Source organism: Marmota marmota, unplaced genomic scaffold (genome assembly GCF_001458135.2).
Source record: "Marmota marmota marmota unplaced genomic scaffold, marMar, whole genome shotgun sequence".
Taxonomy (NCBI): Eukaryota; Metazoa; Chordata; class Mammalia; order Rodentia; family Sciuridae; genus Marmota; species Marmota marmota.
The window spans coordinates 33,915,595-33,930,523 of NW_025999932.1; the positions used below are offsets into that span (position 1 = coordinate 33,915,595).

At 34.0% G+C, this 14,929-nt stretch overlaps 1 protein-coding gene across 1 annotated transcript in view; it reads left to right on the forward strand.

Annotated features, from left to right (window-relative positions):
- Positions 1 to 14,929, forward strand: part of Cog6 (component of oligomeric golgi complex 6) — an 88,894-nt gene that overhangs the window by 22,072 nt on the left and 51,893 nt on the right. The window contains exons 5-11 of the mRNA XM_015484237.2: positions 1,127 to 1,238; positions 2,934 to 3,016; positions 3,388 to 3,458; positions 5,825 to 5,918; positions 11,893 to 12,021; positions 12,100 to 12,191; positions 13,778 to 13,842. Coding sequence (XP_015339723.1) covers positions 1,127 to 1,238; positions 2,934 to 3,016; positions 3,388 to 3,458; positions 5,825 to 5,918; positions 11,893 to 12,021; positions 12,100 to 12,191; positions 13,778 to 13,842 — 646 coding nt within the window. The remainder of the gene's footprint in view (positions 1 to 1,126; positions 1,239 to 2,933; positions 3,017 to 3,387; positions 3,459 to 5,824; positions 5,919 to 11,892; positions 12,022 to 12,099; positions 12,192 to 13,777; positions 13,843 to 14,929) is intronic.

Consider the following 14,929-nt stretch of genomic DNA (forward strand, 5'->3'; position numbering starts at 1 on the left):
TTCCCTGAAGACCTTAAAAGAGCGTACTACAGGGATACTGCTACATCGATGTTCATAGCAGCACAATTCACAATTGCTAGACTGTGGAACCAACCCAGATGCCCTTCAATAGATGAATGGATAAAAAAAATGTGGCATTTATACACCATGGAGTATTACGCAGCACTAAAAAATGACAAAATCATAGAATTTGCAGGGAAATGGATGGCACTAGAGCAGATTATGCTTAGTGAAGCTAGCCAATCCCTAAAAAACAAATACCAAATGTCTTCTTTGATATAATGAGAGCAACTAAGAACAGAGCAGGGAGGAAGAGCAGGAAGAAAAGATTAACATTAAACAGATACATGAGGTGGGATGGAAAGGGAGAGAAAAGGGAAATTGCATGGTAATGGAGGGAGACCCTCATTGTTATACAAAATTACATATAAGAGGTTGTGAGGGGAATGGGAAAATAAACAAGGAGAAATATGAATTACAGTGGATGGGGTAGAGAGAGAAGATGGGAGGGGAGGGAGGGGGGATGGTAGAGGATAGGAAAGGTAGCAGAATACAACAGTTACTAATAGGGCATTATGTAAAAATGTGGATGTGTAACCGATGTGATTCTGCAATCTGTATTTGGGGTAAAATTGGGAGTTCATAACCAACTTGAATCTAATGTATGAAATATGATATGTCAAGAGCTTTATAATGTTTTGAACAACCAATAAAAAAATTAAAAAAAAAACAAAAAAACAAACAAAAAAAAATAACCTTGTCAAGTTATATATTTAAATTATCCCAGTACTCATAAGTGGCTGAAAGTTTATAATACAGAGACCATTTATGAACTTATTTCTGCTTTTACATAATGATTGAGTCCTTTAAATATCAAATGTTGAATAATATCAGCTAGTTTGTATCACATACTTTCCTGATGAGTTTCCAGTTACTTTATCACCTGATGCATTTCCAATAAAATGAGTTTCCAACATTTAAGGTAGAAACAAGGTTTTCAAAGATACTTAGAATCTTTAACAAATTTGTTTTACAAAATTATTGTCAGAGGGTACAATTTGTTTTATAGATATGCAAATGCATTGCATGCTTGATTTCTATTCCTTTTTTTTTTTTCCTATTGTAGTCAAAGATTAGAAATTCGAGCACAAGTTGCAGATGCCTTCTTGTCTAAGTTCCAACTGACTTCTGATGAAATGAGTCTTCTCCGAGGTACAAGAGAAGGGCCAGTTACTGAGGTATCCTTGCTTCTATTAGAATAACTTTAATTTAAGAGTGTAGCAGCTACACATGTTACTTTAAAGCTTATTCTAAATTGAGAAATTAAGATGCGCATTTTAGCTTTTAATTTTTATTTCTCAGAGTTACATTTGTATTTTTAAAAAGTCAGGGTACGACACAACTTATAAAGAAACCTGGGGCTGGGGCTGTAGCTCAGCAGCAAAGTGCTCACCTAGCACGTGCGAGGCCCTGGGTTCGATCCTTAGCACCACATAAAAATACATAAATAAATAAATAAAGATATTGTGTACAACTACAACTAAATATATATATATATTAAAAAAAAAAAAAGAAACCTGCCTCACTGTTCCATTCCTGTCTTTTCAGTCTCATCAGCCGGTTTCACCCTTGTTAACTGCTGCTTTTGCAAATTCTGTTCTAGATCTTGAATTTAGAATATATTTTTGTTATTTATTGACTGTTTTATGTTGATTCACTATCATGAAATATGATTTAGTCTTTTACTTCCTCTTCTCCTCCTTAAGCACAACAGTACACACCTGTGTTCTCTTTATCCCCTCCGCAGCCCTCAGTAGTCTCATCACATTTCCTATTTGTGAGTCACAGTGAGGTCACTTTGAGTAGGTGTTTCTTTCTTTCTTTCTTTTTTTTTTGATTTTTTTTTAGTTGTAGATGGACACAATACCTTTATTTTATTTACTTATTTTTGTTTGGTGCTGAGGATTGAACCCAGTGCCTCATATATGCAAGGCAAGCACTCTGCTGCTTAGCCACAATTCCAGCCTGGAGTAGAAGTTTCTTATTTTATAACTTCTATCTTTCCTGGAGTTGGAAATTGCTTATCTTTTCATATAATTGACTTTTTAAGCTTATGCCATTCTTTGCAAACTGACCAACAGAATTATGAAACCTCTCAAAATGTTAAATAAAAAAGAGAAGTTTCAGGGTTTTTTTTTTTTTTTTCCCCTTGAAGACAATGTAGTTTGTGCCAGAAAAGAATATTTTGGTCTCCTGATTGGGAGGAGCTATATAAACTTAAGCCTGATGTTATCAGGGATCAAAGGGCAAGAAGGGTTCTTGAGGTGGTGATGGAATCTCACTGAGTGTCTTAGTAGTACATTTTCTGGAAAGTAAGGCTCTAATATGTTTTCCTTAAGGAAAAAAAAAATCAGTAATCAGTTCAGCATCAGTCAATTCTTGGTATGTAATGAGCGTCTTTTATGTATCCAGCTTTGCATTCTGTTCATGGGTAAGGGGGAAGGAGAAGAGAATGGCTGCATAGCTGATATATAAAACAGCATCTTCAGCAATTAGAGTGATGTGCTTAAGTCATAGATATGTAATAGTTTGCGTGTTTTTGCTTTTTGTGTTAGTCTTCAGGTTTTCATTTGTCTCTCACTAGATTATACACTTTTTGAGGACAGGGACTTTTGTCTTTAGAAATTTTATATTGCTGGCATCTTAGCATGCTATTTGGTACATGGAAGGCATCAAATTAATGTGTCTTAAAATGTGAAGTGATACCTGTTATACTTTGTATAAAAATTGGAAGAAAGTTAGGATTGGTATAGAGAGACTTCATTAGAATATATGAAAGTCTGTCTTCTCTTTATAGTGATCTTTTAATTTAGAATAATATAATTTTACCTGACAGCATGGACATATTTAAAGTCATCTTCTTAATTTTAAAGGATTTCTTCAAGGCATTGGGCCGAGTAAAACAGATTCATAATGATGTCAAAGTTCTCTTGCGAACAAACCAGCAAACAGCAGGGTGAGTAACTGTTCCCTGCACTAGTAGTATTGCTACTTATGTTTCCAAAGTCTCAGACACTTTAGATTGTATTTAAAACTATATGACATTTTATGAAATAAGGACTTAGTCCATTATTATTTATCTTTGGGAAAGACAGAAGTTATACTCTGACATTAGTTATACCCTAGTAGTAGTTGATAAGTAAGTGATACTATTAAAATTTGACATTTATTTAATTAGAAAAATTATTGAAAAATTATTCTCCAAAATGAAGTTAACATAGGATAGCTAAATCATTATGTAATTAAATAAAAATAGTTAGGTGCTTAGATATAGCTATTGACTGAAAGTTTAAGTTTGTAATCTTCAATTTTTTTTTTTTTTTTTAGTTTAGAAATTATGGAACAAATGGCCTTACTTCAAGAAACGGCGTATGAAAGACTTTACCGGTGGGCTCAAAGTGAGTGATTTCCTTCATGTTGTGTAGTTTCATGAATATCAGTATTTGATAATTTTATTTGGCCTTTATTTGCTGTAATTAGATTTTAGTAATCAAAAGTAGTTTTGAAAAGAAAAGTGAACTTTACATTTGAACATATTGTCTTCGTGTTTATATCATGAGCGTCTGCTCTCAGCCAAGAGCATATTTGATGAAGGATGATGATAAAAAAATGAAGGCAGTGTTTCTGTTTTAGGTTATCATTAAAGCTGATTGGGCATCTCTTGTTATTTACATAAAGTTACAAATGATGAATTCATTTTCTTTTTCCACTGTAACAAATTACCACAAACATAATGGCTTAAAACAATACAGATTTATTATTTGACACTTCGAAATCAGGCATGGTCTCACCATGCTAAAACCCAAGTGTTGGCAGGGCTGCTTCAAGGGACGGTCTGTTGTTTCCTAACTCATTCAGTGTATTGGCAGAATTCAGTTCTTGGATTTGCGGGATAGAAGTCTAAGTTTCCTTGCTGGCTGTCATTGAGGGGTTTTCCTATTTTCTTGAGGCCTCCTGCATTCGTAGGCTTATGACCCCCTTCTCTGTCTTCAAAGTCAGCAGTGATGAGTCAAATCACTGTCTCACTTTGAATTTCTTCTGCCTCTTTTCCCACCTCATATCTCTGACTAGCTCTTCTTCCATTTTAAGACTGTGTAATTGCCTTAGACCCAGTTGGGTAATCAGAGAAAACAATCCTACTTTAAGGTTTATCACCTCAATTACTTTGCCAAATCCTGTTTGCTGTGTAAGGTATCATATTCACAGGTTCCAGGGATTTGGTTGTGTGTAACTTTGGAGGGCTATTATTTTGCCTACCACAATACTCTATTTACATTTGTTTTAGGATGTTTCAGTAAATTGTTTGCAAAATAGCCTGTTAAAACGAGAGAAGATAGTTGAAATGAGCAAGAGTGGAACAGGTACACATAATATTTTACTGTGTGTTACTACCAGCTCACTGTTGGAAGGACCTGGAATTAAATCTAGTTAGCCAGTTACACCTGTACTACTGTACTGGGAAAACCCAGTGCTCTGGTTTGGATGAATTTATCTTTTTTTTTTTTTTAATATTTTTTTAGTTGTAGATGGACACAATTTCTTTCTTTCTTTCTTTCGTGAGGATCGAACCCACTGCCTTGCCCCTGAGCCATAGCCGCAGCCCCTGGATGATTTTATCTTTGAGCCTGCTTGTTTTTCTGCCTCTCTTCTTTACATTGTCTGCTCCCATCAGGAGTTGTCTGACTTTCTCTCTTGGAATTCAAATCCTGTCTCAACTTTCAAGTTAGTGCTAGGGTTCTCTGTCTTCTAGAATTATCCATAACTGTAGTAAAGCATAGTGACTTCCCCTTTCTGAACACTAACCTCTGGAAATATTTATTTAGCATCCAGAATTATGCTACACTGTTATGATATAACTTTTCACACATACATCTTATCTCTCTAGTTGGATTTCTACTTTCTCAACAGCAAGGACATTGCCTCACATTTCTTTCTGCGATCTCTACAGATGACATAGTGGTTCTCAACATTTACCATTGGACCTTGAATACTACATTCTGTGGAGCCACGTAAAGATGCTTGGGTTTTTCTCAGTCAGTGCATGCTAGAAAATAAACTATTGGTGCAAGGTCCTCATATACCACAAGATTGGGAATTTCTGAACAAGTCATAAGTTCTTGGAACATAGTAGTTACTTGTAAGCACTTTATGGACAAAATTTTATAGTAAAATAAGGAAAATGTCGACGTAGAGATTTTTTAGTTTAAAATGTAAATTTTTGGGGTCTGAGGTGTAGCTCAGTGGTGTGATAAAGTGCTTGCTTCACATGGGCAAGGCCCTAGGATTGATCCCCAGCACCACACACACAAAGTTTCATAAAATCCAAACTATTTTGAAATTATAATTTTATTACCATATATCAGTTATGCACACTAACATTTTAGCACACTATTTAAATATTGCTCCTGAGGAAATGCACTGGTAATATATTTTTAGTGTTCCTTTCCCCTCCCTTATACTACCATGTATATGACAGTAATTCAGTAAATGTTTATTCATTGATTTTTTTTTCCAGAACTGTAGTTTTTCTGTAATAAAAAAATATAGATCTGGAGTATGGTTGACAGCATTTGTGGTTATGTAAGGTTATATAAGTATTTAAACTTACTTTTCTAGTTTGGTTGACCATATAAAATAGGTTTTGATTGACATATTCTCTACATTTTAAAAGCATTTTTGCTATAGAATTTAGATTGCTGGTATACAGTGGACATAATAAATATCCAATTTTAATTTTAACAAAGGTTATAATGTTGTTTTACAGGTGAATGCAGAGCATTGACACAAGAGTCGTGTGACATATCTCCAGTTTTAACTCAGGCAATGGAAGCCCTACAGGATAGACCTGTGTTATACAAGTAAGAAGGCCCTACATTATAGACATGTATTATATAAGTAATTTTCTTTGATAATTTTTATTGATTTTTTTAATACTAACAAATTCATGTATAATAGCTTAAGTAATTATGCTTTTCAGTGATATTTTCACCCTGTTGTATATTATTTGAATGTTACTTGCTACAAAACACAATATGGATGGGAAGACCAAGGTGTCCTGTATCTAGTTGTCCTCCTAGATATGTTGAGGTTGAGTGGCTTAATTAGCCTGTTATCTCATTAACTGCCTTATAAGTCACTATAACTCCTATATCAACTTTTCCTTTGAGAAGACAATCATATAGGGTCTGTGAGATATAATCACCCAGAGATGAAATAAGCGTATTTCTATCAGTAGGTTCCATCAGTAGGATTCAAGTAAAGAGAGGATCCTGGTCTTTGACCTTATAAATTATTACCAATCAAGAACTCCATGGTAATGTTTTAGATGAGAATCCTATGCATTTAGCTTGTTTATTTATAAATCATCCTGCATTTTATTATTTCTCATAAAATAAAAAGTAAATATTTTTTTTAAAATGCCTGGAGTAGTATGAAAATAAGCTTTCAGAAATCCAAGTAAACAGCCAAGGAACTTGTACAGAGCCATTGATCGGATCCTGCTCTGAAACATCTCTTTCAGAGGATTTCTTCTTTACTTTCTGATTGGAACATTACTTATCCTATCATAGACTTAGAGAACACAGGGCTCAGGATGTAGCTCAGAGTGCTGGGCCAGCACATATAAGGTACTGACTTCAGTTCCGTGTGTGTGTGTGTGTGTGTGTGTGTGTGTGTGTGTGTGTGTGTATGTGAGGTTGGGGGAGTTACAGAATACAAAGGTTGGGACTTCTGTGTAAAATAGCAACACTCTAGTGTGTTAAGCACTGTTCTGAATGCTGGAGACACAACATCAAACTGCTTTATTTTATAGAAACAGACATAAGAAAATGCATTTTAATAAAATATACTAATTGCTGGTTTAGAGGGAGAATCTCAGGTGTTGGGTTGTTCACATATTCTGGGATAGGGGAAAGAAATGATCGTCAGGGAATATTTCCTGAGGAAAAGAGTTATAAAGTGATTTCTGTGGTTGAATAAGTATTTTTCATGGAAGAAGCTACTGAGTAGAACATCCCAGCTTGAGGAAATAACAGGTGCAAAGATGTGGACCGAGAGCGAACATGCGCTTTTGGGAGATTCATTGCAAAAGTTTGCCCTTGATTTAGCAATAAGAGCCAGATCATAGTACCCTGAATGTTGTGCATGGTCACTGTTGATCAGCAGCTTAGCAGCTTGTTTCTACTTTGAAATTTCTTTCCAGTATTTTTACTTCAAGATATTGGCAATGATTATAAGTTTCTTGGTATGTAAAACATTTGGTGTTTAATTTTAATCAAGTGTTAGTTAACATTGTCTGCAGATTAATATTTGTTCATAAGGTTTTGTTCTAAAAGATGCTTCTGTGCCTTTTTGTGTTTCAGACACATAAAAAGGACAGTTGACTTCTCTAGTCAGCATTTTTACAGAAATGTAACTTTTCCATTTCCCAACACATACTGTATATATTATTGGGATTCTCTGTGCTCTTTCCCTACATGCATACAGCATGCAGGGATTGTATCCATCCATCCTTCTTCCAGTCTCCACCCTGCGGCCTCCTTCCCAATCTCTAGTAATCACTGTTCTGCTTTCAGCCTGACTTTTTGTTTGTTTTCAAGTGTGACAAAGAACATATAATACTTGTTTGTTGATGTCTGGCTAATTTCACTTATGATGTCCTCCAGTTCCATCCATTTGGTGCAGATGACAGGATTTTATTCTCTATGGCTGAACAATGCTTCATGTTTGTATACACCATATTTTCTTTATCTGTTCATCTGTTGATTGAGTCCATATATTAGCTGTTGTGAATAGTGAAGCAGTAAACACAGACATGTGTGTATCTCATTTGCATTCTTACCTCATTTCTTTTGAACATCCAGGAGTGGGATAGCTGCATCACATGGTAGTTCTACCTTTAGTTTTTGAGGAACCTCCCTACTGTTTTCCATAATGGCTCTTATAACTTATATTCCCACCAGAAGTGTATAAGAGTTCCTTTTCCTCTACCTTCTCATAAGCACTTGTTACTTTTCTTTTGCTAATATCCATTCTAACTGGGGTGAGGTGGTACTCACTGTAAGTTATCATTCTTGATCAACACTTGGAAAGAAGCAATTCAATATGAATTCATAAGGTGAATTTTTGAGTAAAATTTCTTTTTTGGGTGGGGTGTGGGGAGTACCTGGATGGAGCCCAGGAACACTTTCTACTGAGCATTAACTCCAGCACTTTTAATTTTTTATTTTAAGATAGGGTCTTACTGAGTTGCTTAAGGCCTTGCTAAGTTGCTGAGGCTGGCCTCAAACTTGTGATCCTCCTGCCACAGCCTCCTGAGCCAGATTTCTTTTTTAATTTGTAGTTGTGAAAATGCTTTCTCATTTTTTATTATTGATATTTTTATATATGACAGAATAATGCAATACAATTTATATTACACATACAGAGCTTATTTTTTCATATCTCTGGTTGTATACAAAGTATATTTACACCATTTTGGGTCTTCCATACATGTACTTTGGGTAATGATGTTCATCACATTCCACCATCATTTCTAACCCCCTGCCCCCTCCCTTCCCCTCTCACCCCTCTGCCCTATCTAGAGTTCTTCTAGTCCTCTCATGCTCCCACTCCCTACCCAACTATGAATCAGTCTCCTCATGTCAGAGAAAACATTTGACACTTGTTTATTGGGGATTGGCTAACTTCACTTAGCATTATCTTGTCCAACTCCATCCATTTACCTGCAAATGCCATGATTATTCCTTTTGTTGCTGAGTAATAGTCCATTGTGTATAATGCCACATTTTTTTAGTCCATTCATCTACTGAAGGGCATCTAGGTTGGTTAGATATTGTGAGTTGTGGTGCTGAGCCAGATTTCTTAAACAAGCCCTTGAAAGCTTCATTTTCCTTAGCTGTAAAATGAAGATACTAATGGTACATACTTTGCAGGGCTCTTGTGAAGATTAAATTGGTTTATTCACATGAGGTGCTTTACAATATTGCTTGGCGTAGCATTAATTTTAGATATTATTTATTTGGAAAGGAGATGACTAAGAAACTGATAGTTAAGTAGGGATGTATTTAAGGTCTATATGACAAGCAGGGGAAAGATGGAATGGAGAGGCAAATAGAGTGGTAAAGGTTTATCTGGGAAAGACACGTGCCAGGAAATGGGCAATGATGGCAAATTTAAAAGACTTTAAGAGACATTAAGGAGTGGAATGGGGAAGTAGTTTTTTTTAAGAACACTTACTGGGATATGATGAATGCTTAAAAAGAGAAAATTTGCCTTTTCTTAAGTAATCATCTGTCTTCCAAGGGGTAGTTTCATTAAATTTAGGAAAAACTTAATATTTCATGTTAACCACCAGATGGCAGTATTTGAACTTCTTTTAAGTTATGTGTAAAAGCTTCTCTGTACATTGTGTCTCAAATGTGTTATCATGTGCAAGAAAAGTATCAATTATTGAAAATAACCTAACTCAAGTGTTTCTTAGGTAGTATATAACTGTAATACTAATGTATTAATGTATCAAGTACAGAAATTTCTTTAAAAAGAAATTTATTATAAATGGAAATGAAAAAATAGATACCTTTTCTTTCTAAACCCTCAGAACATAAGTTATTTGAGAATGTAGTAGTTTTTACAAAACTTATTTTTCTTCATTTTTATGTATTTTTGTTGCATTCCAAAGAAAAACAACTATACTGTTCTTTTATCACTTGACTTTTAATCAAAATCTTTCTTTTAATTTGCCTTTTAACCAGAATTTTCTTTTATTTAATATAGATGAACACAATTAAAAAAATTACACTAGGGACATTTTAGAATGTTTAGACAATTTGAGTGTTTATAACCTTTATAAAGCAACATTTTGAAATTTTGAACTTTATTGGAAGAGAGTCTGATTTTTATCAAAATTTTTCTGTCTTTGAGAAAGATGTTTCATGGCCATGGATATTTTGAAGATTCTTCATGGCTCAGTCTGTTTTGCTTAAATTATATTTGTTTTGCAGAAGGATTATAATGTTTACTAATATCCCATATTATATCTGTTAAATTGCAATGTTTACTTGGGTTGCTTATCCCCTCCCATTTAAAATAACCAGTGAATTTATGTGTTTCTGGTATAACTGTCCCCCCAATGAACATCTTGGAACAGAAATCATGTTGTTTTTCTTTACTATGGTAGCATTTTAGGAAAGGAGATTAGTTTTATGTATTTAAAAAGTGAAAAGTTGGGCTAGGGTTGAGCTTAGTGGTAGAGCACTTGCCTAGCTCGCATGTGTGGGGCACTGGGTTCGATCCTCAACACCACATAAAAATAAATAAATAAAATAAAAATGTTGTCTCTCTCTAGAGCTAAAAATAATAGTTAAAAAGTGAAAGGTTTATGAATTTTTTACTGTAGTGGGTTGTCTGATCATAAGTGCCTTATTTCATAGGATCAGATACCTTATTCACGTAGATCATATGTGTAACTGAAGAGTAAGAGATCCAAATAGAAGTGTGCATTTTGATCCTCATATGTTTAAAAAAAATGGAGGGTGGTCATGTAGTTTAACAGGCCTTGCTTGTAGTGCATTTTCCCTTTCCTAGGCTGGCGTGTCACTGCAGAGAATTTCAAAACTATTTCCTTTTAATTGAAAGCAAAAACACACACAAAGAACCACAGTCTAGTTAATAGTGAATAGTCCTCAAAAAGGTTTGGATTCCTAAAAATTCTAGTTATTTGCCACTTCACTACACTTTTCCTTTTAGTTGGAAGTAATACATCTCCCAGCTTTCTCATATTTAACAAAATGTGGAGTTTTCATTAAGTTAGCAACATGCCAAAGAATGCAGAAGGACCTAAGGAATGAATTCTGCTGGAAATCTTTGGGAAATGTTGGTAACTTTTGTTAAGGTATTATTGGTTAATAAAAAATAATTCTTAATATTTAGACTGGGAGAAAATGTTAGGAATTTAAAAGTCGGGGTGTGAAATCTGCTGACTTTAGGTTGATACAAATATTTTTCCTGCGTACATTAAAATAAAACTTTTAACTGGGGAATGGGTGTTAGGAATGATAATGATAAGAGTAGAGTCCAGTCAATGAAATGGGTACTCCTGGCAGCTCCAGGCCATCCTCATAAATTGCTCCCCAAATTTTCCTGTCTTCCCCCCTTCCCTGTAGAAAAACTTTCCCCCATTTTCAGTTACAATAGGTGACTTCTAAATGTCTGTTAAAATAAGAGATATTTGTTATGTATGCATGATTGGTTAATAAACTTAAGGAACATCTAATCTCTATTTATTGGAGTTAAAATAAGCTTTTAAAAATGGATAACAATCTGGGGGGGCAAATTTTGGTGGTAAGTTGTAATAGTATCATAAGGAGAATTTTTTAATGTAGAAGAAAAAGTTTTAATTTTGGATTACACAGTTCTAATCATAACCAGCTTCTGAGAATTAGGTATATGATTTCACATAAAACTATAGAATGTCATATTTTGGACTGCAAAGAAACCAAAACCTGAAGAGTTCAGGATTCCCACCTTGGCTCGATTTTCTTACTTTTGCTAATCCAGGGCGCTATTCCTTGTTGCCATTGAGGAATAAGGAACTGTTTTAATCCCAGTCCCAGCATTCTTTCTTGGGAGAAGCATTCTTTCTTGTACTTTTAGACTTAATTTTCAACATGCTAAACTTACCTCACAATATTTATTTTTTAATTTAAAACCAATATAACTTGAAAGAATACCCAAAGATGCTTTAACTGTGTTTGCTTATCTTATAAATTATGTGATTAGCTTGATGTACTTTAGGAAAAAACCCCAACTCTCTCATATAACCTTGTCTTCTAGGTATACCTTAGATGAATTTGGAACAGCCAGGCGAAGTACAGTTGTTCGCGGGTTTATTGATGCTCTTACAAGAGGGGGCCCTGGAGGTACCCCCAGGCCCATTGAAATGCACTCCCACGACCCTTTGAGGTACAGTAATCGACATCAGTAGAGACATCAGTTGATAATTTTCCCACGACATTTTTACTAACATGTAGTTGTCATTAGGTATGTGGGAGATATGTTGGCGTGGCTTCATCAAGCTACTGCTTCTGAGAAGGAACACCTGGAAGCCCTCCTGAAGCATGTAACAGCACAAGGTGAGTGCACAATGGGTGTTGTATTGCTAACACCAGGCAGAAAGCAGCACTAGGCTCTTGAGGCTCTCTATTTCTGTTCTTGTTGCCCATCTTCTTCACTGAGATAAACACTTCACATCTAGATGGTCTGGTAAACATCCTTATTCCTCGTGCTTGCTGTGACTGCCCCCACCCCATGCTGCTAATAGACTTCCTCCTCATTGCTGTCATCCTGTCATGCACAGTTCAGTTTTGTAGCAGACCCTCTTACCTTCCACATCAAGCCTACGCTCTCTGTTTTGCTCCTAAAACATTTTTGGAGTGTCTGGTGTATTATTTCAGATCCTCACCCTGACACTTTAAAGGTAAAAATTGGTATTAATTTCATTGTATCTGTGAGTAAACAGACTGAGTAACTTGCTTACTGTCATTAAGTTGCTAATTCTTTTATTTCTATCACCAAGCATCTTTTTTCATTCTCATGAAACTGTTATAAAGAGGTTTTGTTACGACGTGTACTAAATGTACTTAAAATTTTTGTCTTGGTTTCAAGAGAGAACAATGACTACATTTAATAGCTGCTAATATCTCTAGAATTTCAAATCTTCCTAGTTGTGACTGCCTTCGAAGGCCTGGTTAGAGTCTGAGGGTTTGATGTGTAATTGAGAGATGCTCTCTTTGATAGGAAGTGAAAGGAAATATTTCATCTGGTAATACTTGACTGTTCTGTGTGGCTCAGCCGTACATCACTGTGGTTTATCACATGATATATAAGAGGCCATGTACAAATTGGTGATAATACTTTCATAAATTTCAGCTCTTTAATATTAGATGCTATATATATCTTAGATTGGCATATTCTCCATTTTTAAATTTTTAAAAATCTGTTATTATCCAGTTTAAAAAAATGTATTTCTTTAAAAGTGTTTTAGAAAAGTATACATGAGGGGCAATATTAAGAGGTAGAGAAAATAGTAATATATAGTCTACTTATAGTATATATAGTATGTAGTAGGATGTATAAATTAGATGAAAAAGGTTATTCTACAGCAGTGACTTAAATCTTCTGAGCCTGTTTCTTTATATGTAAAGATGAAGGTAGTTATAAGTAGTAAATGTCATTACCCAGTACAGTGCCTGATAAGTAGTTGGTATTTTAAAAATGTCAGTGTCTTCTGTGAGATTGCAGTGTTTGTTTTTCATCTTTGTCCTTGTCAGTTTTTGTGCCCTGTGCTGCACCTTGAATAAGGTTTTTGTAGAACAAGTGCTAGCACATCTTCACATCTTCCTTCAGTTGATATGTTTCATGGTCTTTTTTACCATTTCATACAGTTACTCTTTTTTCACGATGAATGTTCATTTTATTTATTTAACAGTCAAAGGAATTAAGAAGACTTTTTGAGACACACATTAGTCATTGACACAATTAGTAATATGTTATTAAGACAACTAGTAATGTCCCCAAAGATATCAAACTTAATACAATATTGTTAATGGTTATTTTAAATGTCACTAATGCCATTGATCCTGGTATTATTGTTAGCTTTTAGAACTTATGTGAAAAAGTTACATGCAAAAAATTTTTAATTTTGAGTACTTAATTTTAGGTGTTGAAGAAAATATTCAAGAAGTTGTTGGGCATATCACTGAAGGTGTGTGCAGACCTCTAAAGGTAAAATATTTTGTTTTTATATGTTACAAAGTGTCTGGTTAAACAATGCTTTATTCTCATGAGTTTAAAGAAACTGATAATAGCTTGAGCTAAAGCTGTTATTTTGTTAATACATTTACCAAGCTCAAATAAAGTACATTTAAATATAATCATTGTCAGTTTTTTCTCTAAGAAAGAAAATTAAAAATATTCTTAGTTTGCATATATTGACTTATTTTTTTACAGATTACTTCCCACAGTTATTTACATTAATCAGTTGAGAAAAGTGTTTTAAATTAAAATAACTAATGTTTTAATTCTTAAAGATTTCCTATGAAAATGTTAATTTGTTTTATTACTTCATACACAGTAATCTTTTGTTTATTATAGCAATAAATAATTATTAATCAAAGGTTAAAATAATATTGTATACTATTATCATCATCAATATTATTTACATTAGAGGAACAAAATTTGGAATCAAACTTGGGCAGAATTTTCCATTTTACCATTTAATCGTATGTTGCTTAACTCTTCTGCACCATTATTTTCTAACACTTAACCTGAATGTGGGAATAACTGCTGTCAAGGGTCACTGTGAGGACTAAATGAGATAACTGTATATTTCCTAGTGCTAAACTCCGGAGCAGATTTTCTTTTCTTTTATTAGTATTTATGGAATACTTGGTAATTGTTGTCTTTTCTTTGTTGACTGATCTCAATTTAGCATATAGAAGTTGAAATTTGTGAATTTTGTGGCTTATTTATATCAAGAATTAAGGTTCAAACTAATTTCTTTCATTTCTGAGATTTTTCTTTATATTTTATCTCAGGAAAGAAAATCTCAGACAACGCACCCAAATTTAACTATTACTATAACTTGATCATCTTTGGGTCCAGTTGTGTAACAACTGTAAACAAATAGCAAAGTATTTTATACACGTTTCCCAAATGAACTATTTTTTGCCATAGTTTGATTTTCAGACATTTATAGCTCATATAAATGTTGCTTGCTTTGTATACTAGCAGTTATTAGAAAAGTAAAAAAAAAAGGAAAAATAAAAATAAGATTTTTTCCCCTATACTTTTTTTTTTTTTTTAAATTTTT